Source organism: Alligator mississippiensis, chromosome 7 (genome assembly GCF_030867095.1).
Source record: "Alligator mississippiensis isolate rAllMis1 chromosome 7, rAllMis1, whole genome shotgun sequence".
NCBI classification, from domain to species: domain Eukaryota; kingdom Metazoa; phylum Chordata; order Crocodylia; family Alligatoridae; genus Alligator; species Alligator mississippiensis.
In genome coordinates, this window is record NC_081830.1 from 30,297,152 (window position 1) to 30,320,424 (window position 23,273).

Here is a 23,273-nt window from a genome sequence, read left to right on the forward strand (position 1 = left end):
TTTTATCTTCTTTTGGGCAGTTTATACTCAAACCAGATTGGCCAATCCAGTGAGATTTTCACAAGGTTTTGATCGGGTTAGGGGGCTTAATTAATTCACCATTTATTTCAATAGAGTTTAGGCATCAGACCTGCTTATGGGTTTTTGAAAATCCCACTGGATGCATCTATATACTTTAGAAAGTCTGGCCTTCGGTCTCTCAAAGGAAATGCTGAGCCCCAAGTGCTCTGGTTACAATGAAAGGGAGAGGTAGTTAACCGTGCTAGTCTGAAGTCAGTCAGAAGGCAGGGCAGACATACACCTTTATAGATACAGTGACAGAGCCATTCTTTCTGTTCTCATCTTCTCTGACTGATGGTATTTCATGCATTCTCTAGCTCTAGCCCATCTCTTTTCATTACCCTTTCTAGCTCTTTCACACCTGGCTGCTCTCCCTGTGACTCTTTCCATTTCTTTACAGGGCCATTTCCTTTTTCTATCATGCCTTTGTTCATGTGCAGGCATGTAGGCTCACATTCCTAGATCCTCATCCTTCTCTTCCTACATTGTTCCCTCCACACCCCCTGAACATCAGCCCTTCACAACAATGCAGGCAGGGAGGGTGTTCCTTGAATGGAGCTGCATGGCAAAGGCCAGCACTGAAAAGGAACAGGGTAAGTTCCCAATGTGTACCATGCAAACACAGACAAGGAAAGTGCAACCAAGCATCTTGATTTTGAAATTTTATGTATGCTTCCTTTATACCCCCCAGTACTGCCTCTAAGTTTCATGACAAAAGCGCACACAGACTCTGAGCCTTGGGCTGACCAGAGAATGCAAGCAGGTCTGGGCTGCCCATGTTGTGTTATGTCTGTCTGTGCTTCAGACCAGGGCTAGACCAGGGCTGCAGCATATGGGAGTGTGTGGGATCTGGATGGATCTCAGGACAATTTTGTGCTTTGCATTTCACCATTAGTGGGTTCTGAGTGCTTCACACTTTGTCTGATGGTGGGTAGCCTTTTCTACTGTGCCCAGTAAAGTTACATTCATCTTTGTTCCCCTCCACTGCTTCAGGTTATCCATGCAGGGAGCATGCTCTGGGGGCACTATGCTGTCCAGTGAGCAGCAGCATGAGTTTGGTGGAATTGGGAGACTTGGGTTCTATCTGTAGCTTGCCACTGACCTGCCAGATGACCCCAGTAGTTCTCTTCATCTCCCTGAGCCTCACTTTCCCATTTGTTAAAGGGAGGCCCAACAATACTGACCTCCTTTGCAAAGTCCTTTGAGATTTGTGGGAGAGAAGTCCTATGGAAGAGGTGGAATTATATATGTGCATATCTATATATAGAGGGAGATATATATATGTATATATATAAAAGGATACTTCCTTCTTTGCTCTTCTCTTGAACACTCTCCATCCCTGGCAGAGCTGACGCGACACGTCGGAACAGCTGGAGGAAGGAGAAAAAGAAGGGATTTGTTGCTGAAGTTGACATTTTTAAAATATCATTGGCAACAGAAAAGCTCATCACCTGTAATGTTGGCAAAGCATGGACCTGACAGTAGTTGTTTCACTTACATACTTGTGTAAATTAGGCCAGCCCCTCAAATTGGTGTGTAAAGATTATCTGTGTTAGAAAATTCCTGTTGGTATAACTAAATCTATTTACAATCACCTTCTACTAATGTAGTCTCATTCAAAAAGTTACTAGCTTAAAGAAACTGGCTTGTATGTGTCTACATTATGAGCTTTTTCTGGTGTAAACAGATGAATTTACTAAGGTTGATACAAAAACACTTGCAAAACCACCAACCTCATGGGCCTCTGAGCAAGAGATGAGGCAGGCTTTGAGTCTAGCAGCATAAATTAAATTCTGTAAGTGCTCAGATGTTCCCTTTAGTTTGAGATGAATGTGATGCAGGGAACCTGTCTGATTAGTGACAGAGAAAGTCATTTGATTATGCAACTGGATGAACTGGTAGATATACATTTGTTTGGGCAGTTCAGATACTGTAAGTAAAATACATGCTGTATAATCTTTTGTTTCCTTCCCAGGAAATAAAGATCCGTGTTAATTTTGTTACATGTATCCTGACTGGATAGTTGAGCCTGGCACTCACAGGCGAGCTAGCCCATTGTCCTAATCCGGATTTCAGCTGGCACAAATAGCTGCCTTGAAATGCCCGGTTGTACACTGTTCTACACCAGTTGAGGATTTGCTTCTCAATGTTAGCATTTGTACTTTCAACTGCCTGCACTAAATGAGACTCTGTCCCTGAAACATTAGTACCTAGTGCAGCTACTTCCTTAAGCTGCCATCTTGTGCTATTGCAGACCAGATCTCTCTGTTAGCAATGTAATCCCTCAGCTGTCGCCTTTTTCCTTCTTTGATGGAAGCATCAGCATATATGAAACTTCCCCCTCCATAGCATTTTGCAGTGTGCACTCACTGCACTGCATTACTCTCTAAGGTAAACAGCCTCCAGCAGGGACCAGTCATCACCCCCTGCAGTATGTATACAAATAAACTTGCAATTTTTGATGCACGCTACATGATAAACCCTTGTCACAATATTTGAGATATTGTGTTTTCTGCTCGTCTCTCAAATAATTCCAAAAGATGCTGTTGGCTTTACATGATTGCTTACAGGAGGACTGCTCATACCTGAGGGGATTTCATATTACATCACCCATAGTATGGAAGGAATTTAGGGATTTTTAACTTTGGATCTGATACATCACGTTAAGGCTAAGAGAGGGATCTGTTCAAAATGACAGATTATCACCACCATATTTGAAATCATGACTGTTTTGCCGCTGTGGCTTTTATCATGTGGGCACCAAGACTAGACATTTGTTTTTAGGTTCTGGATAATGGTGTGTTCAGGTGCACAGTAGACATCTCACTTTTTTCATTCAAGTATATACACACAGTCTTGTCTGTGCAGTCACCTAGAACCTCTTTTCTTCCTATGGGGTACATATTAAGGAGATCTCTGCCTCCTCATCAGCACTGTTACAGTGGTGTCTCTGGGCCCCAAGCAGAAGGAGAAGGTTCACAACATACTGCAAGCATAAAAATAAAAAGGTATAACCACATAATAAAGAGGCAACGCTTAGCCTGAAGGCGTAAGAGTCAAATAGGGAGCTAACCTCCAGAAGTGTTTCAGCAGGTAATGGTAGTGGGTCTCCTTGCTGTAATGTGCATAAATTAATTAAAGCTAATAAACACATTCTGTATCAAAGTCTTCCTTCATCTCCAGTTGCCTAGATGGAGAAATATGCTTGCTTAACACACTTCCTAGTTCTTCCTGTGAACTGTTTAGGACACAAGCAACCCAGGTGTATGTGTGAGCAACAAAAGAGATTAGAGGGCTAGAAACATGATCTGTGAGAAAAGGTTGGAAGAATCAGGATTATTTAGTTTGGAGAAGAGAAGACTAACGGGGGGATTTGAGAATGCTTCAAATACAAAAAGGGTTGCTATAAAGCAGATGGTGATTCACTGTTCTCTATGAGCAGAGGAGTCAGGGTAAGAAGTAATGCACTTAACTTTGAACAAGTGAGATTTAGGCTAGGTATTAGAAAGGCCTTTCTAGAGAGGGGCTATGCACAGGAACAGATTACCTAGGGAGGCTGTGAAATCTCCATCACTGGGAATCTTCAAGTGTAGGTTGGACAAATGTTTGTCTTGGATGGTTTAGCCTGGAGCAGGGGGCTGGATTAGATGACCCCCTGAGATCTGTTCCAGCCTTATTTTTCTGTGTTTCTGTAATTGTATGTAGCTGTGTTCGGGTTGCAACTGCAGTGGGAATACACAATGCATCCAATTTTAACATGTGCACAGTGTCCTGACATTCTAGACCTGGAGAGAGCACTATGGGGAATCTAAACGCTCTTCATATAGAAACAGTCTAGTGATGTCAAAGTGGAGGACATTTTTGTTTGTAAAGTCCACATAGATATAATTTTGCATCCCGTGTTGATTTGAAATAGTCACCCTTATTGCAGCCTTTAGCTCCTGTCTGGCAAAAGGGCAGCTTAACTAAGTCCCTGCAGTGAGCCTGCTGGCTCAGCTGTTTCACATGGCTGCAGTTCTGGCTGGAGCAGGTGTTCCCTTACCTGTTTTACATTGTATCCTGTTTTTGCACTGGTCTCGATAAACATGACGCTCAGTTCTTTGGCTCGCTGTTCTCCTTCTTCAATTGTTATCTGCCTGAGGACACAGAGAAGGGAAAACTGTAACTGCACTAACCCTGCCAAGAAGGGCCAGGAAGAGAGGCTGTTTAAGTCTGAGAAAAGGAGGGAAAAGGAAACAAAACCATAGTAAGTGCGTACTCTAGAACACAGTTCTGTTTCTTTGCATGTGAGTCAAGGTGTTACACTTAATTTTAACTGTGGTTGAGAGTGAGACTGATGGCATAGTGAGACCAGTCCAGCCACAACTCGAAAGCTTTATTAGGATATACAATAGCAAGGACTTATTTGTATGATTATTCAGGGAAGAAACAGACCCACTGGCCAGGCTTCTCTTTTTCTTTGGGGACTTGAGTTGGTTTGCTAAGCTGTGGGTAAGTCCACATTTTGAAGTCCAAAATGTAGAAGTCCAACTTTCTCAGCCTATGCCCAATATTTATAGATGGCTAGTCCCAATATTCTAACGACTGATCTCTGATTGGTTTTAATTAAATTTCTTTGCCTCACTGAAACTTTTAGAACTGGATTAAACTAGATTTCTTGTGGACCCTGGGAAGTGTCAATTAGTTGATATTTATATCCTTAAGAAGGCAAAAGGGAGGCTACCTTACCTCCTTTCCCATCCCATTGTGGAATATTGCTTCACACTGGTCTGTTACTTTTTCACCTTAGTTTATGGTCTGACAAAGCCGCTTTGTTTTCACAATTTATCTAAGAATTCTAACAAAATACATCTGTTACAGCAAAATAACTTAATACATTTGGCTACATCAGTTACTACTTTGAATTATTTAAAGATAAAGCTATGGTATAGAGTATTTGGATTACTTGATTATAGCGTTCCCTTTTAGGTCTTGTGCTCGGTTTGATTGTATCATTAAACATATGAATGGCTTCCCTTTGCCTTGCTGACTAAGCTAGTTGCTACATCTGCAAAGGATCACACTACAGTCACTCAGACATAGGCTTTTAAGGCTTTCTACTTAGCCATACTTCTGACTTCTGCTGCTTTGGCTTTCAGTCTCTTGAAAATGGCCACATCTAGCAACAACCTACCCATGGCTTATGCTGCACAGGCTTATGTATAGCCCACAAAGGTCCCATAACTAAACCCTATGACACAGCCAGGGGAGGAATGAGATCTCCCAGAACATGTGCTATTCAAAGGGATATTTGTGGCATGAGACAAGGTGGGGAGCAAGGGAGGATTTCAGTCCACATATTTCTATCCTAAATAACTTTACACTCAGTAAACAGGGCAAGGGGGACCTGAGCAGCCCAGCAGAGGACATAGGAGTGTCTGAACTCATTGAGAGGCAGCCAAGCCTGGCAGAGCATCTCCCTTCATATTTGGAGCATCTGCACAACTTACTGGAAGTGGAGTTCTGGCTTGGCGTTCCCGAGTAGGTGAGGCTCATTTTGTGGGGGAGCTTGGAAGAGTACTGCCCCCACACCCAATTGGCACTACTTTCCCTGCCTTTTCCTGAGCGCAACCCCTAGCTCTGAGTGCACATGGGCATGCCATCCACTTTGTGCACATTCAGCAAGCCCTTTTTTGCTGCTGGAATCAGGGCTACATTATGTGTCCATCAGTGCAGCGCAGCATAGGTTCACCTGTAACTAGAGTCTCTAAACTGTGGCAGAATCCTTTTCTACCTGCCCCCATTTCCTTAGTATGCTGAGTATGAAAGACATACAAGGCATCTGAGGCAGTATGGGGGGGAGGGCACTAACAAATACACTGCATTTGCATTTTTATTCCAGATGGAAATAAGAGGATCTATCACAGCTAAGAACTGTGACTATTCTCCTTTGAAATTCCAGCACACCTCCTTAGCGCTCGATATTGAATACTCAGAGAAGCCCCAGCTTGGGCATGGATGAACCTGGAGGCTGAACTCCCTCCTCCCCAGCACAGCCTGCTTTCTCCAGTTTGGTCTGCAGATCGATTGGTAGAAAAACTGGATTCTCCAGCTGCCCCAGCAGCCATCAGATCAGAGCTCCCCCTCTAAATTGCTTTATCTCACTGGGGACAGCCAGCCGGCTGCTGCCTGTCAAATCCATTCTTCTGATTTGAGTGACATCCACATTCCCTGATTTCTCAGCTGCCTTCTGGAGGCTTGAAGAAACAGCAATGCCCCTGACCTCTTGTCAAGGAGAACGGGGGAAAACAACAGAAATGGGGAGGCTTGTATAACTTAGCTTAAAGCAGTTCTTCATCCCTCTCCTCCCCCACAGAAAGACTATGAGAGTGCCCACTCACTAGCCTCAGGAGTGCATGCATCGGTTCTGCCTTTTGGCCAAGGGAAGTGTGCCTCACTTGGGCTTAGGGCTACCTCCTGGCTTCGGACACCTGTTCCCTGTAGAGCAGCAAATGTTAACTGCCAGTAAGGCCAGAGTTTTTCATGAGTGCAGCACTCACAATTAAGGCCACATATTCCAAACAGCTCAGATGCCTGTCTTGTATTAACGTGAAGGAACAACTTCACTCTGCAGCAGTCTTCTCCTGCAGCCCTTCAACCCTTCCCCCCTGCCAAAAAGAATCTCTCTTTAAAAGGTGTTGGTTATGAATTATCTGCCCGCTTCTGTCTGGCTAGTTTTTTGAGAAGTAGACTCAACTACGTTCAGCAATGCTGACACAAAATCTCATTGAGAAGAAATTGTGAGCATAATGGCAGGGAACTGTGTAAAATGGGACTGCTAATATAACAGGGAGAAGCTCTTGTGGCTAATCCTTCAGGCTCCAGGTTTTTCCTGGAAATTACAGAAAAATAAGTGTGCATGACACTGCTGTATTGCAGAGGATAGGGCTATAAATGTGAACTTTATAACTGCAAGGAAGAGAGATGCCTCTGGGCCCCATTATAATACCTGCAGATACACCAGGAAATGTAGGCTGTTATATCAGCGTTACACTGGTTTAACACTATTGTGTTCAATATAATGCAGGAGCAAAGGAGGCCTTTTAGTTTCCTGGCACTGCAGTAACTAATGGAAGTGAGTCACTCCCCCTGGCATGGGGTACACTGCTATTGCTGCTGATGGGGTGGGGACTAGACATATAATAAGTGTCAGGCACATCCGTTATGTATCTTACTAGTTAATATCTTCACTACTGGGGCAATGGGACTGGATAAAGGGCAATGTGATAAGTGGGTCTAGCTTGGGATATGGCAAAGCCCAGATGGGATTTTCAAATGTAGCCCTGGAGACTTATCTCGCATCTTTACTGTGGCAGCATGTGCGCTAAGGCCCACAGTTACGACACAGTTGTGCCTTGACTATCCTGATGGCACAATATGGTTTGACCGGTGTGGCCTGGAGCAAGTCCTATCAATGCAGGAAGCCAAATCCTGCTCTCAGATGGGTGGGGCAACTTGACAACTTGTGGCTGGGTGCCCTAACAGACTGGCAAGTATGTTGTAAGTGGGATCTTTGCCTCTGGTACAAAATCGTAACTTCCCTGGCAGTGGCAGCAGGAGGCTGAACCATAGGCTCCTCTGGGCTGTTAACATGGTGGGGACTGACTGTTGTTTGGGCCTCTCCTCCGCCCCCTGCCTGCAGCTGGATAGATGGTTGCCTAGAGCCATTGAAATGATTTGTCACTTTGCCTGACAAAGCAGTGTTTCCTGATTATGAAGCGGGCCAGCACACAAGGAAGAAACCCCCCCTCCCCTCCAACCTCTAGGAGTGTGTGCATGCATGTGTGTGGGTGCATGCTTGTGTGTGTGTGTTTCTGGTGACTCGCCTCTTCACAGGCCCCTGAAACTCCAACTCTTTTTTTTCTCCGCCAAGATCTCTACCATGCTCTGTAGAGCCAGTTCGTCTTTCTCCAAAATATGTGCTCCCACCAACCCCAATCCCTCTGCTATGCTGTTGTTGGGCCCCTCTAGCTAGCTCTACCCATTCTCTTCCAGGACACAGAAAGCCCCATTTCTAGTCAGTAGACAGTTGCTTTTCCATTCACAGATCTGTCATTCCCTACATCGGCATCTTTCTCCGCACCCATCTTTGCCCCTCTTTCACCAGGGCATTCCTCCTGGCCTCTATCAAATTAATGCTCTCCTGTGAGCAACTTTTGAAGAACAAATTTTTGGGATTCAGTCCCAGATGCCTGAGAGACCTCCGGCAGTGGAAGCCACTTCTGGTTTTGCTTAGCATAGCTGCCTTAGCACAGTGCCTCAGATGGACCAATTAGCTCTGTGAACATGGTGAAGCTACTTCTGGCTCAGGAGGTAGCCTGTGGCTGCTGCTCAACCCTAAAGCAGTGCAAACACATTCTCATGGCACTAGACAGCATCATGCTGTGTCCTGTAAGCAGCCATGGCCAGATGCTTCCAGAGGAGCTCACTGGGGGACATTCAAAGGGGTTGGCCAATCCAGGGCTGGTTTATTAAACTGATGACAAAAGTCGCATTTCAGAAACTCTTTTGAGATACCAGGCAAAGACCCCACATTTAAGACTGTCCCATAAGGTTTGGGAGGGTTGTTTTGCTTTACCTTTAATGAATCTTAAGCCAGAGGGATGCTACTCTCATAATCCTCACCCCATATCTCTATAGTGGGAAGAGGACATGTAGGGACGGCTACCGCCCCAGAGCTCCCTCTAGCCCGATATGGGAGGAGGCTGCCTCCATCTCTCCAAATCCCAGAGCTCCTCTGAGAACCTGGGTAAATTAACCCAGTAAAACTCCTATCTAGCCTGGTTGAAACTGGCTCAGGTATCTCTACACTACACTGCAGCCTTCACACCCTTAATATCTTGTGTGCATGCTCTAGGTGGAGAAAAGTGATCTCTCAGCGGAAAGTTCGTATTTTAATTTCACTGAGTTTTGAGACATTCCTTATATAAGGATGCAATTGGGAGCTCCTCTTGCAGGCACCCATTAAAAGTACTGCTCCCCTAGCAAACAAGGGGGAGATTACACATTACAGTTAGCAGGTGCTAATTCTAAGAAACGTTAGTCTGTGTTAAGGTTAACTAGTGCCAATGACCAGTCACACTTCTGGGGTAATACCCACCCTAATATTCACAGCTCAGGCCTAATGCTAGAGAGCTGGTGAGCAGGGGTGTGGTTACAGGCTGAAAGTCTGCTCCATGCCTGCATTGCTTGTCACAGTATAGGCTGGGGAAGAGGAGGGAAAGGGCCCCATGTGCCACTTGGATCACCCCCTCCACCCTCCAAATCACCCTCCTGCCTCCCATCAGCCCCTGGATTCCTCCCACTCCCTGGATCACCCCTTCACTCCCAGATTGCTGCCCTGGCCCCTTGGCAGCAGTGGGTGGTGGGAGGGAGGGGAAGGGGGAAGTTCCCTCCCTGCCTGCTCCTGGGCTCCCTGCAGCTTGTGCTACCCCTGAACAACTGGATCCTGCTCTCACTGGGCCCTGCAGCTGCCTGCCCGTGCCCCTTCCTTCCCCCTTGCTCCCTCCCCACTCACCCCATCCCCACGCACCTGTTGCCCAGCAGTTCCCAGCTGTCAGTCCAGGGCAGCAGAGTCCTGGATGAAGACTATTCCATCTGGAAGTAGTGCATCCTGGGATACTGGAGGACTACAGATTTGTGGTTTTATCTCAAGTGAATATCCAGAAGTTAATGGAAGACAGGCTAGGTAGCACAGCTCAAAAATAATCCTTGATGGAAATGGCATAACTTTAAGACTCCTAAAGGCACTTAGTATTAGTTAATGTGTGATCATTCAAGTTTTATGTGGTCTTAACATGATCTGATTGTAATGTGTAATCTCACCCAACATATCCTTATTTTTTTCATCATTTTATCCTCAAGATATGCCATTTGCTCTATGTTGGTATTATTGGTTTTCAAAATTGTGACCTGGTAGAGAAAGCACTGGGCTCAAATGAGGAGAGCTGAGTCTAGTTTCAGTGCTATCACCAGCCTCCTGGGTGACCCTGTGCCTGTCACTTCACATCTATTAAATGAAGTTCATTATACTTACCTCTGGTGCTTTGCGTTCTCTGGATCTGAGATAGGTATCAGCAGCAGCCACAATTAGCAGTGCCCACTTCTAACCATCTTCACTTCAGCATTTATCATTTGGGGACCTCAGCCATGTGACTGGGTCACTGGGGACCCCTTGCTGGAGCCCTATACTCTACCTTGGAGCTAAAGATGTGGATGGTTTGGGTTAAATCCCAGCAGGGCTTTCAAGACTGAGCTGGAAGCATATCCCAGAGAACAGTCAAACAGGTGTTGCTGCAGATAGGCTTACAACTCTTCACACAAGATAGTCCTCCCTGAGTTGCCGACTCTTATGCCATGACAGCGAAGGCATGGCGGACAAGAAGGCTACTTTACCTATGCTGCTTAATCAGGAGTTTGTATGGGGCTTAACAGGGTGACAGGTGACCAAAGGCTTTTTTTTTTTGGTTGATTGACAACATGAAAATCTCAGAGAGAGGATCCCCCACCTCATAACCTGGGCTTTTTGGGACCTCTTATCTCTAGTTACCCAGCATGGCTCTGTGGAGCACTCCATACTTTGGATCCGGATTCTCAAGGATTCTCCTTCTGCAGAGAGCCGTGAACAGGGCGTAAGCGCTCAAGTATTGCTGGGCTGGACTTTTGTTGTTATCCAGCAGCATCTCAGCAGACTCCAGGGCAACGCAGGATCTATCCTAATTCACTAGGGTAACCCTGGGGTGTGATGTCACCAGCAAGGGAGCCAGTGACTTGAATGTGGACAGTCTTCCAACCAAAACAGGGGGCTGCTAATGGTACATTAATGCTTCTGTGCTGTGTAATGCTTCCTTGCCCTGTGCCTCAAGGACCTTGCCACTTCCCTCCCAACCATGTCCCTCATTTACCTCTTGTCTGCAAGGTCTGTCTTGTTGCCCACGAGCATGATGATGACATCACTTCCTCTTTCTGTCCTGACATCATCAATCCATTTGGATGTCTGCTGGAAGGAGTTGAGATCTGTAAGTGAGGAGACAGAACGATGCAAGTGGTTATGAGAAACAGAATTTTTGCCAGTTGTTTAGCAGAGACAGACAACAGCATTTTCATGTGACTTTGGAGACTTCATGTTCAAGTAGGGAGGCCACGTGGTTTCTGATAAAGCTGAAAAGAGTGTGGTTAGAGTAGGGGGTGGCAAACCAGCACCCCAGTTCTGCCACTGCCGCTAGGTCTACTCTGCTGCAGGAACGCCACTAATTTTAGTGGACTGGCTCCTTGTTTGATGCTAGTGTAACTGAGGCAAGAATCTGAACCTATGTAATTCCCCTGCAACTCGATTTATCTAAGGAGTTAATCATGCTTCCCAAGGGTGTAGTGATGCTTAAACATTCAAAGCTCATTGAGCATCTTGCAGTGCTTAATGAAAGGCATTAAGTGCAAACTATGAATAGTAATAGCAACATCTTTAAGTGTTTCCGTTTAGGTCAGGCTAGAAGTGTGCATGGAGCTGGACATTGCTCACGGGTCAGGATGTAAAGGGAGAGGCAGAGAAAGAGAACGCCAAGCCAGCCAGCTTGTACAGTGGGGAGGTCAGTGCTGATGGAGAAATGGCTGTACAAAGCTGACGTTACTTGTATACTACTCTAGGTGAAATACTGGAGGATCAGGTCAGGATGGATCACCAGGCTGGGGAGAGGAGGAGCACTGACATGGCTCTCTTCTGGCTGGTGCAGGGAGTAGTCCCTTGCTCCTCCATCTCACATCATCCTTTGATGATACCATGGGAGAGAGCAAAGAAAAAGGACAGTGAGCAGAGCTTGGGGCCACTGATGGCACATCAGAAACCTCCACAGCGACACTGAAGGTGAAGTCAGGAGAGGAAGGGAAGAAGCTCTGATGAAGAGAGTGGGAAAAAGGTTAGGAAGTAGCAGAAAGGTGATAGAGGATGAGTACAGTGAGCCTGATGCTCCATGGTGCCTTGTCATCTACACTTGTGCCAGTGATTGAAAGAAGAATCCAGACATTTCACACCTACCAGCATTGGCATGCATGTCTATCCAAGGGCAAGTCAGGGGAAAATCAGACTCAGAGGTGCCAAGAGAAGGCTATTAACAGCTGTGGTCAGAGGAGACTGTTTGGAGGGAGGTGGCTGAGTTGCTGATTGGGGGTGGTGTCCAGGGAAAGCTGAAGAGAAAAGTTTCATAGACACTTGAGTAGACGCTGTCTCAGAGAGTCTGGAGGAAGAAACGGAAAGGGCTGGAAGGCAGGTAGAACTGAGTGTGAACAAAGGCATGTTTGACTGCAAGACAGTATCTGAGGAGAAAGAGAAGGGAGCAGGCTGAGGAAACAAGTCATAAGGCAAGGGAGAGAAAGAGGAGACCTCACTTTCAGCAACAAGGGTGGAAGGGCCAAGAGTGATAAGAGGTAAGGAAAAGGCATGTTTGGTGGACAGTGTTCATGTTGCCCATAACTTGTCCCTCTATGCACAGAGCTCTGAACATCACTGTCATGCCTCCTGCCTGCTAAATGCTTTCTTACAGTCCTGAATAAATATGTTCCCTGCCCCAGCCTTTGACTCTGGAATCAGCAGAGAGATTCATTCGTCAAAGCACAATGCTTTCTATTATAAATGTAGCTTAATTGGGTCCTGCTTTTCCAGCAGGTAACTCAAGTTAACAAGCTATTCACAAAAGTCTGGGCCTGGTCTCTCTTCCGGAGCTCTGCTGTCTCTTCTGCCTCTCGCATTTTTCTCCGAGAACCCATTGCCAATTAAAGAGAGCTGAGATAGGAAGATGGCAGTTGAAACGAACTCAGGTTTTAGTCATGCCGTGGCTAGTCTTTCATAGGAGCAGTTTTAATGAGAAATGCGTCGCCGGACCATCTGTGTAACCCTGACACTGCAGCTAGCACTGCAACTGCCTCAGCCAGCAGATGCCACCACGGCTGCTTCCTTGTCACTTTGCATTTCCATGGACATGAACAGCAGCAACAACAAAATCGCATCCTGGTGAACAACAGCACCCAGATGCAAAACAGATGAAAGTGCCAAATACCAGCACCAGTTCCTGCCTTAAAGAACAAAAGCGGCACAAATGCATTGGAGCTTGTTTTGAACATCTGTGATGGGGAACCACCTGCAAAGATCACTTACTGTGGAGACTGCCTGCTTCCTGGCCAAGGCAGACTTGGGCAAGCACAGAGCAAACAGGAGCAGGCCTGTTCAATGTTGGGCCTGGCTCTAAATCCTTGTACCACCCTTCATAGATGTTAAATCAGGTAGGGGCTAGTTGAGCACATACACACCCACTGCAAACAGCTCTGTTCCTGGGTGCCAATATGCATAAATTTGCCTGAGTCTCCATGTGTTTGTACAGTGTGTTGGCTGTTTTGTAGGCCTGTGCGAAGCGGCTAGTATTCGCTTTGGATTCAGATTCAGCCGATTCGGGGGACAGCAATTTGATTTGGTGATTCGAATCACTGTCCCAAATTGATTTGGCCGAATCTGATTCGGAGATTCGGCCACTGCTGAATCAGCCCTATCCCCCACCCACTCTCAATGGCTGCCCCGCCCACTCTCCCAGCTCCTGGCTCTTAAAAAAAAAGAAAAGAAAAAAAAAGCCCTGCCTCTTCAGCTCCTGCACAGTGGGTGGGGGAGGATTCAGATATTTGGATTCAGAGATTCGACCACCGAATCGGGTTGAATATCCTCTGAACCGAATCAGCACCTGAAGCTTCGCACAGCCCTACTGTTTTGTTTCACTTGGCATCTAGATGAGCATAGGACCCAGATCATGCCATTTTTGGGGTGTAATACAGAGACCCCATTCTTCAGGAAAGATTTCTCCTAGTACCAGCTGCCTGATCTTATGAAAGAAACCATCTCTGTTGGTTCCAAGTGGCTTGGACCTCCGTGGACAAGAGCTTTGTTTCCACTCCTTAAGGGAGCTGATATACTTCAATTTTTACATAATATTACCTGTTTCTTAAAGATCCAGCAGAGACCTACCACACCTGGAACTCTGCCAGCCTGCAGAAAGCTCTTTGCAAAAGTGCAAAATCTGCAGGTTTGTCCATTAAAATGAGAAACCTGCGTTTTCCTCAGGTAAAGGGGGAAATCTGCATTTTTCTCCGTTTCCCCATGGGAAATAGAAAACCCAAATCACTGATAATCAGCAATAGTTAATACACATCCTGGGGTCTGATTCTCCATTGCCTGTACTCTGTGCCACGACAACATGCAGTGGAAGCAAGTTGGTATGGTAATGGTCTGCACCTAGCTTGCATCAGGACATCACAAAGCACAGGACAAACCTGCAGAGGATCAGGTTGTAAGAGGGGTCACCCTTCTCTTCCTGCAGCAACACCACTCCCACATTAGTAGCCTACACCAGGGAAGAGCTGGGATCTCCATTGCATCACTTGAGATACAGCCTCCCTGTCACTCATCTTTGGGACTCTGCCTGACTGTCTACATCCCACGGCATCTGAACACAACGTGTAAAAACATGCTAAAAACAGCTCTTCTGTGACAGCAAACCTCTAATGCAATTTTACAAAAATAAACAAACTTCCAGCCATATGTGGTGTAGGGACATATGCAATGATGTTAGAACAAGACCAGCATTTTTTTCCTCTAAGTTTTGTATAATTCAGTCCATGAGCCAAATAAAATGCCATAGGCTGGATCCTCAGTAGATGCAGGCACTTGCACCTGTGCAAAGTGTGACAGTCTGGTCTGGTAGCACGGTCCACAGCTGAGCTTGACTACACAAGTGGGAGATGTGGTCCCACTGGGCCAGATCCTGGCTCAGCATGGTGGTGGGCAATTATTTGGGCCCGAGGGTCACACAGGCTGTTTTGGTGAGCTGTCATGGGCCAGGTCAGCACCCTCCCACTCTCCTTCTGCCCCCTGTGCAACAACTTACCAAAACTCCCTATGTGGGATCTGGCCCTGGGCAGCGGCAGTCAGGAGTGGCACAGGTGGACAAGGCTGGGATCACAGGATGGTGTTGCAGGGCCGTGACAGCGCAGGGCCAGGCTGGATCAGAGCCATGATCTGCTGCCTGCACACCCTTGTGATGGGCACAGGTTCTGTGGGCAGGGGTGTTCAGGGAGTGGATCGCAGCTCTGCCCTGCCTGGGCCCCATGCTATCACTGCCCCAAGTTTGGGCCCCAGCCCCAGGTCTGGGCACAGCTCCCCACCTGCCTGCACACCTTGTTTGAGTAGCTCCCTGGAGCTACATCCAGGTCCGAGGCCAGGGCTGGGGCTGGGATCTTGGGGCAGTGACAGTGCAGGGGCAGGGTAGAGCTGGTAGCTACTGCTCAGCCTTGCTTGGGGGCTGCAGCATCCATTATGGAGAGAGAAGGGCTGCGAGCCTCACAGAGGAGGTTCAGAAAGGTGAGGAGGGGAAGCAGAGGCAGGTGCAGGGGATGGCCTCATGTCACCATGGAGCCCACCAAGTGGGGGGAACTTAGCCTCCCTCCTACCTCCCCTTACCCATCTCATCCCCCAGCCTGGGCCACACAGCTCACAGGCATGGGAGGGAGAGGGGTGGACCCAGTGGCGACTCCATGCCCCTCCATGCACATAGCAGCAGATGACAGAACAAGGAGCAATGGTCTCAAGTTGCAGCAAGGGAGGTTTAGGTTGGATATTAGGAAAAACTCTCACTAGCAGGTTGGTGGAGCACTGGGACAGGCTATCCAGAGAGGTGGTGGAGTCTCCATCCTTGGACGTGTTTAAGACCTGGCTAGACAAAGCATTGGCTGGGATTATCCACTTGGGGCTAGTCCTGCTTTGAGCAGGGGGTTGGACTAGATGTGACCTCCCGAAGTCTCTTCCAACCCTCATTTTCTTTGATTTTAAGCAGTGGTCAGGACTGGGCCAGGGCCTGGGCAGATGGGTGGCAGTGGGGCACCCCCATCCAGTTCCAGCCTGCAGCTCACCCTGGGATGCCTGCACAGCGATGGCAGTCCCAAGCCCTGTCAGCTTGGCATGGGGCAGAGTGGCATGGTGCAGGGGCAGTGGCAGGAGCCCCGGACACAGCTTCCCACCTGCTCACACATGGCTTTCACAGAAACTGGCCCCTAGCCCCAGATGCAGCGCCCTCACTGGAGCTCCCACTGCTGCCACTGCCCCACACTGCTCTTCTCAGTCCTGCTGCACTGCATGCTGAGTTGGCAGAGCTATGGGCTGCTGCTGCCGTGCGGCCATCCCAAAGTGAACTGTGGGCTGGCACAGGACTAGGGTGCCCCAGCACTGCCTGGTGGGGCCAAGGGACCCACTGTGGGCTGGGCAAAAATCACTCCATAGGCCAGATTTGGCCTGCAAGCACTAATTTGCCCAGCCTTGGTAAAGAGGTTTTAAGTCTTCCTTAATACATATCCCCTCAGTGGTGTAACACCCACTAGGGGCTGCTGAAAGTTGACATCGTTCAGATTTGCCCCAGGATTCAGAGGAATGCAAATCGATCCAGCTATGTCTGCTACACTTCCCCCTTCCCTTGGTTTCTGCTCCGAGCAGAGTTTGGCTGGACCGGAGGCATGGGAAGCGCGTGCACTTCTGAGGCCAGTCTGAGCCAGATTCCCTCTCAGCTACACTCAGACCTCCCAGCTAGTCAGCTCCCAATTCTGGCACCCTGCCTTGCATTTTCCCCTTCCCCAGGGGTGTTTCACATCTGCACTGGGCAGCTGCCTAAGCAGCACCCGTCATGCCAGCATCAGGCACAGCATCACAGACAAATCAGGCAGACGGCACAACTTACTGGTGATATCGTAGACCACCACAGCCACTGTGGAGTCTCGGATGTAGCTGGGGATCAAGCTTCGGAACCTCTCCTGGCCTGCTGTGTCCCAGAGCTGCAATCGTACCTGCCAGGGCAGAGAGCAACAGGAGGAAACAACCAATCAGCCAGAGAAACAAGCAGGAAAACTACAGCTGCGCTAAAGTAAAAGGCTCCACAGCCAACCATTAATTTAGGATGAGATTTTTAAAAGAATCAGGGACAGGTAAGTAGGGAAAGCCAGGCAGGTGCTCCCAGGGCTTGAGGGGCCCACACCTGCATGGGAATTCCCAGGGTATGCAGGATCAGGTCCCTCAGAGCTGCCCAGGGCGGCTGAAGAGTGCAGCCAACACTTTTCTGCAATGAAGCAAATAGACATCCACCACAATAAAACAGCCATATTTTACACTACCTTTTAGCACAGCCACTGATGTGGGTGAAGAAGGGTAAAGACGTCTATTTGCCTGCTGTTTGTGCCACCATGAAAATTTTGATGGTAGCACAAATGTGATGTCATTGACACCTCTTTGTACCCTGAAACTGAAAGGAAAGAGAGAACCAGGAGCTGTGTGAGTGAAGCAGGTGAATACAGGCCAGGTCTGCATGGCAATCTTACCACAGTCATCAAGAGTAAGGACCCTTTAGGCACGTCTACATGAGATACTTAATGCGCAGTAGCCTAATAACACTGCACAGTAGTGTGCTGGGCAAAAACCGTGATAATATGCTACCATGCAGTAGTATTAGGCTCCTGCACATTTAATTAGTACTTCATTAAGCAAATACTAAACTAAATTAGCAGTAGCTACTGCACATTAATGAATGTGTAGATGTGCCCTGTACTGCTCTGGGTAGACTACCTTCTTGACTAAAAACAATATTACATAGTGCTTTTGGTTAGCTATTTAGCATGGATTTGGGCTAACTGGCCCATGCAACTGTGTCTGGTGCACTGCAGAGACCTTGCTACGCTGTTTCTGGTTTAGGGGGTAACCCGCCCAGAGCATCATGTGTGTTTGAGGGCACTAGCATTAGGCATAATACATTTACCATGTCGACAGGGCGACATATGCTGTTCACCCTTGGGAACCTGGTTTTGAATTTTTGATCGCAAGCACAGTCTGACAGGATTGTCCCTACCTGCTCTGGTCTGGAGGTCCAAAGCCAGCACTTAGAGCACTGGTAGGGTTGGATGAGGGGAGCTTGCTTAGTGCATGCTTGAAGTCTGAAGGCTCAGTGCAGTGGTTTCATAAATCCTAAACTGACCCACAGCATTTTGAAAGAATTAGAAAATAGATCTTTAAAAAAAGTTCTATATATATCACAGCAGTTGCATCTCCCCCACCCACCAGCTCACAGCTCAGAGACAAATCTCCTTAGATGTCTGAGGGCATCTACCAGCACCTTTCTGCAGCTGCTCCATTACTGAGATTGCGGTTCATCCGTGGATTTCATTAGGATGAGTGGAGTGTCTTTTGAAAGAGACCCAGCCCATTAAACCCAAGATAGATGCTTGTGAGTGCATTAACAGCGGAATAGGTAGGCAGAGGCTGTTTATTAATGAGCCTGCTGCTTCTCTCTCATTACATTGCACTTCCATTTTCTCTGACATTGCCTTCTCCTTGTACAAAATTTCCCCAAATCAATAAATCAAAACTTTTAAATAGAGGATTTTCCTCTATTGCTATTTTATGCAACATCTGCGAGCTGGCAAATTACAGGCCCAAGGAGCGGGAGACTGCCCAGTGGGGCAACCTTTTCTTTGCGCTGAACAAGCCTTAACAGCCAGGCACTTCTTACCGCCTTCCTAGGGTTCAATTACCATGTTAAGCCACTGGATCATATAAGGAGTACTGCAGAGGAGTACTCCTTAAGGAGTTCCATGGGGACTCTAGGAGGCATTGTACACACCCCTCTGTGACACAGACTTTCATCCTTTCATCTCCATTTGGGAGAGCCAATGGTGCTAATGACAAGGAGCCAATGCATTCAGGGAATATCAGGGCTGTAAGTGGGACCAGAGCCTATGTGGGAGATAGAAAGGTGGCTCATCCTTCCTACCACGTGTCCCCGGGCCTAAAGTAATAGCCAGACTTGTGACCTCTCTGCCTGAGCCATAGTCCAGACTAGGGGGTGATGCTGATAAGAGCCGAGGGGAAAAGAACTGGAAAGCGCAATCCAGCCGCTTGCCCCAGGAAAACATACTTACCGCACACTGCCACATCCCTGCAGATGAAACAGCCAGGAAGAAGCAGGGGCATGTCTTTGCCTTCCCTTTCCCCCTTTTGGGCAGTTTGCTTCCTGGTGGCTCAAGGAAGGAACATTTCTCTCTCTCAGGCACAAGGACAGTGCCTGTTCCAAACTCCAACACAGGGTGTGAAATTTGTGTGTGTGCAGGAAGGGGAGACTCTTTGAACCCTTTTGCCACACATGGGGCAAGGGTAATGAGGTAGAAGAAGCAGAAGGACAGTGGCCTTGGGGATTTGTGGGAAGAGCAGGGACATTGTTCTCCTTTGGGCATCACATTGTTCCCTTGAGGGGTGCAGGGCAGGAGTACGTGCATCCTCCTAGCCTTTTTTTTTGGAAAAATTGAAGTGTATTGACTTAGACTCCATCTGAACAATACTGCAAGTCATGGATTCAGGTTCACTGGATGTCCTGAGGGACATCAGTTTGGGGCTCCCAGCTCAGCTCTTGCAGGAAATGTCCCTAAACCTAAAAGCTTAAGTACTTAAAGCAAATAAAGGACCCAACAGAAAAAGGCATTTGGTTAGAGTCAGCTCCAACTTCTATGAAAGCCAAACCCTGAGCACTGTGAGTGTATTTGCTTTAGTAGGTCTGGCCACCTCAGAAGGGTTCTAACTAGTGCATTTCCTCTTCCACTGGGTCTGTACACCCCTTCTTTCTGCACTGTCAGACTGACTAGGTGAGTTGTTCACCAGCTTCTGCCACTTACTGTCCGATCTTCCAAGTACATGGTTTTTGATAAGAAGTCGATTCCGATTGTAGCCTGTAAGAGATGAAGAGACAGGTAATGAGAGGAGCAGCAGAGGGTATTTGGGGGCAGTCAGGCAGGCAGTATTTTAAATTATATGTTGCATGGGCAGCAAAGACCTTTTTGCATCAGAGCTGGCATGAGGTAAGGTAATCAGTGGGTACAGTGGGTACAGAAGGGGCAGAGATTTGTCCCTTCTGGACATTTGCCTCTCTTCCTGGGTCTAGCACGTGACTGCAGAGCAGAGCTGGGCAGGAAACTGTCTTCCCAACCTGCACATTTGTTTTTAGATTTCAAAATGTTTTCCTGTCCCAAATTGGGCTGAAAAATCAAAGTCTTGAAAATTTTGCAAACTGAGAATCTCTGTTGAAAATAAAGTCAGTGTGATTAAAATCCTTCATTTAAAAAAAAATATATTTTTTTTTTACTATAATTAGTTTGAAAATCAAACCCAGAAGTGATTTGGAATTTTAAAAAAACCCTGGATTTTTTCATGTCTAAATTGAACATTTTTGAAAATTCTGAAATACCTTTTCCAAAAATGTCAAGTTAAGAAATGTATTGACAACAATCCTTTCCTATTGGCAGTTTCCATTTCAACTCATGTTCATTGCCAATAAAAAATTAAAAAAAAACTGAGTAAAATAATTCCCAGAGACTTTGTGATAAGACCTCATAGGTGACAATCTGCACCTTGTTTCGAAGATGGGTGATCTTACACACATCACAGTCTGGGGAAAATGTCATTGCATGAGACATAATGAGGTGATAGAGCTGTCAAGAGGGATTATCAAACATCTAGGCACCAAGCCTGCTATTGATAAAGTGTCAGCGGACTCATAGTTCTGTGGAAACTCCCTGGATTCTCGGATTTGTAGACAGGATCCAGGGTTGCACCATAACTTTAAGGACCTGAATTGGGCCTTATGTCAGGGCCAGACAACTTCTAAGCATCTGGGGCTCTCCCCTCCCACACAGGTGGCCCCCTTTGCAGCCCTCCTCCCTAGCTCACTGGCTTTGGGCTCTTACAGCACTACAGGCTGTGCCATGCTGCACTGCACCATCCACTGGGGCAGGTGCAGGAAGCAGAAGCCAGAGGTGAGGCCTGGAGACCCCAGGTGCTGGAGGGAGCCTGGGGACTGCTCCTTGAGAACTGCATGGGCTGCCCTTTGCACAGCCTTGCCTTAACTGACCAAGACAGGACTTTAGCTGCCTAAATGTGGAGTCAAAGGTGCACCTTTTGCCCCCAAGTTTGAAAATTTGGTCTTACGTGAACTGCACCAGGAACACAAGCGCTCACGTTCTGCAGGCATTAAAGGGCTACAGGCCTGTGCAGAACCCACGGAGAGCAGCGCCATTAAGTACATGTCATAGAAACCTTCCTCTGCCGGTCACAATCTGCACTCTGCCTGCTCTGGCAGAGAACCGCTTCACAGCTGAATCTGAACCCAGGCCCCAGAAACCTCTTTTAATGCCTCTTTTAATCTCAGCAGTGTAGACGGACATTTTACAAGTTTGCTCACCCGCCCTCCCCTTCCCTCCCCTTCTCAGAGCGTGGACCTGCTCCCCCCAACTCAAAACGCTTCTCACACAGTTCTGCAAACACTGGCTTCAGACTAAAAGAAGTATTGAGGGGCCTGGCACCCAAAGCTTGAAAGAGTGCAAGGAGTCTGGGCTCCTTTTGTTGCTATGCTTTAACAATTTGATGAGGGCAAAGGGATAAAAAGCAGGCAAGCCAGAAAAGTGACTGATTAGCTCAGTATCCTGACCTCCCACCCCCACCCGTCTCATAGAGGCAAGTAACCTAGTTTCAATGCTCTAAAGCGCAGAGGCACTCAAATATACATCACTTAAGAGGAGCCAACTGCCTGGAGAACAAAGCACATGGGGGTGGAAAAGCAGGGAGGAGGGCTGAGGAAAGATGGACAGATTATGTAATTCCAACAAGCTGCCAGCTGAAGAAAAGAAAGCAAAGATGAGAGGGAGAGAGATGGCTGGCCAGGAGGAGGAGGGGAGGGAGCAACTCAGGCCTACCACTATTTTAACACAACCTTGTGGCACAAGGCCTTGGAAGAAAGAGTGAGAGTGAAGAAAGAAGAGAGAACAGAGAAGCCGTTAAGCCAGCAGGAATGGGCACATCCAGAGGGTATATTAGGTGGCAACATCTCGTCACCAGACAGCACTGAGTAAGTGGCAGGGCTGGTGCCATACAGTAAAGCCCTCTTAATTGAAACTTGTTGGGATCCGAAACATGGTAATTAAGTGATTGTTCTTATTATTGGAGGCTTTCAGGAAGTGGAATACATTGTGTTCCAGGACATAGTCGCTTCCCCCTTAACGAATGGCTTTTAAAAATAAGCATAGAACAGGACTTAAAAAAATGGCAGTATTGTGAAAAAGACTAAGTTTGTGACTATAACGGATCAGGGAAACAGTCTGAAAAGAGCAATAGGCCATCCAGGAGAAAAAGTGCATTAGCAGAACATCTGTCTCTCACGGATCAGGACTGGGCTGCAAACAGCACCCTTCAAATGGCCTGGTAGGACCATTCTTGCAGGGTGTGAAGATAGTGAAATGGCTGTGCCTGATCCTTCCCATGGCAATCCTCCTATTTAGGAAGAGGGGGATGCCATTCCTGTAGGCCAAATTCAGCTGGGTCACAATGAGGATGCAGGGGTCTCACCATTACTAGGGTCCTGCTTCAACCGTTTTCATTTTGGTTGGTTTCAAAATTCAGCCTTGGAATGGGATGCGTGCATGCAACCCCAGGCTCTGTTGTGATTCTTACGTGCCTAACTACAGTGAACTGTAATTATACCTCCACACATAGATAAGCCATCATAATAAAGTCTGAAATGTGAATCTTTGTGCTAATTTGCATATATTTTCATTGGAGCCTTTCCTTTGGAAGAAATCAAAATGAATTGAAACGTGCTTCTGATCAGCCATTGCCTAGCAAATGGCATCAGTCATTTGTCGGACGCTGGAAATGGACTAGAGCTAAGTCCATTTCAATACGGTTTTGTCCGTACGTTTTGCAATAGCTGTCAAAGGGAAGTGTCGTTGGCAAGTCAATGCAAATCAGCATGCAAATGAGGCTGGCAAAACTTAATAAGTTTCCAGATTGGCAGTGTGCTCTGGTAGGGGAGGGGGACATCTGCCTTTGAAAGGTTTCAAACAAAATATGCTGTGATCAAGGCTTGTCCTAGCTTAAGGCAACAGAAGAGAAGCACTAGACAGAAGAGAATATGATGTGGGGAGATGAGAAGTCTAAAATAATTTGACTGTTTATTGACCCTTGGAGAACCAAATGATTTATTCCTCCCTCTTGTCCCACATGGTTTCCTCACTGAAGCTGAATGTCTCACATTGAGCAGAGGATGCTGCTGCCTTTGTACAAG

At 47.2% G+C, this 23,273-nt stretch overlaps 1 protein-coding gene across 1 annotated transcript in view; it reads right to left on the reverse strand.

The window, feature by feature from the left end:
* Positions 1 to 23,273, reverse strand: part of RAB6B (RAB6B, member RAS oncogene family) — a 118,361-nt gene that overhangs the window by 19,708 nt on the left and 75,380 nt on the right. The window contains exons 3-7 of the mRNA XM_006263939.4: positions 19,834 to 19,887; positions 16,860 to 16,965; positions 11,004 to 11,115; positions 4,103 to 4,196; positions 1,364 to 1,430 (exon numbers count right to left, since the gene is read on the reverse strand). Coding sequence (XP_006264001.1) covers positions 1,364 to 1,430; positions 4,103 to 4,196; positions 11,004 to 11,115; positions 16,860 to 16,965; positions 19,834 to 19,887 — 433 coding nt within the window. The remainder of the gene's footprint in view (positions 1 to 1,363; positions 1,431 to 4,102; positions 4,197 to 11,003; positions 11,116 to 16,859; positions 16,966 to 19,833; positions 19,888 to 23,273) is intronic.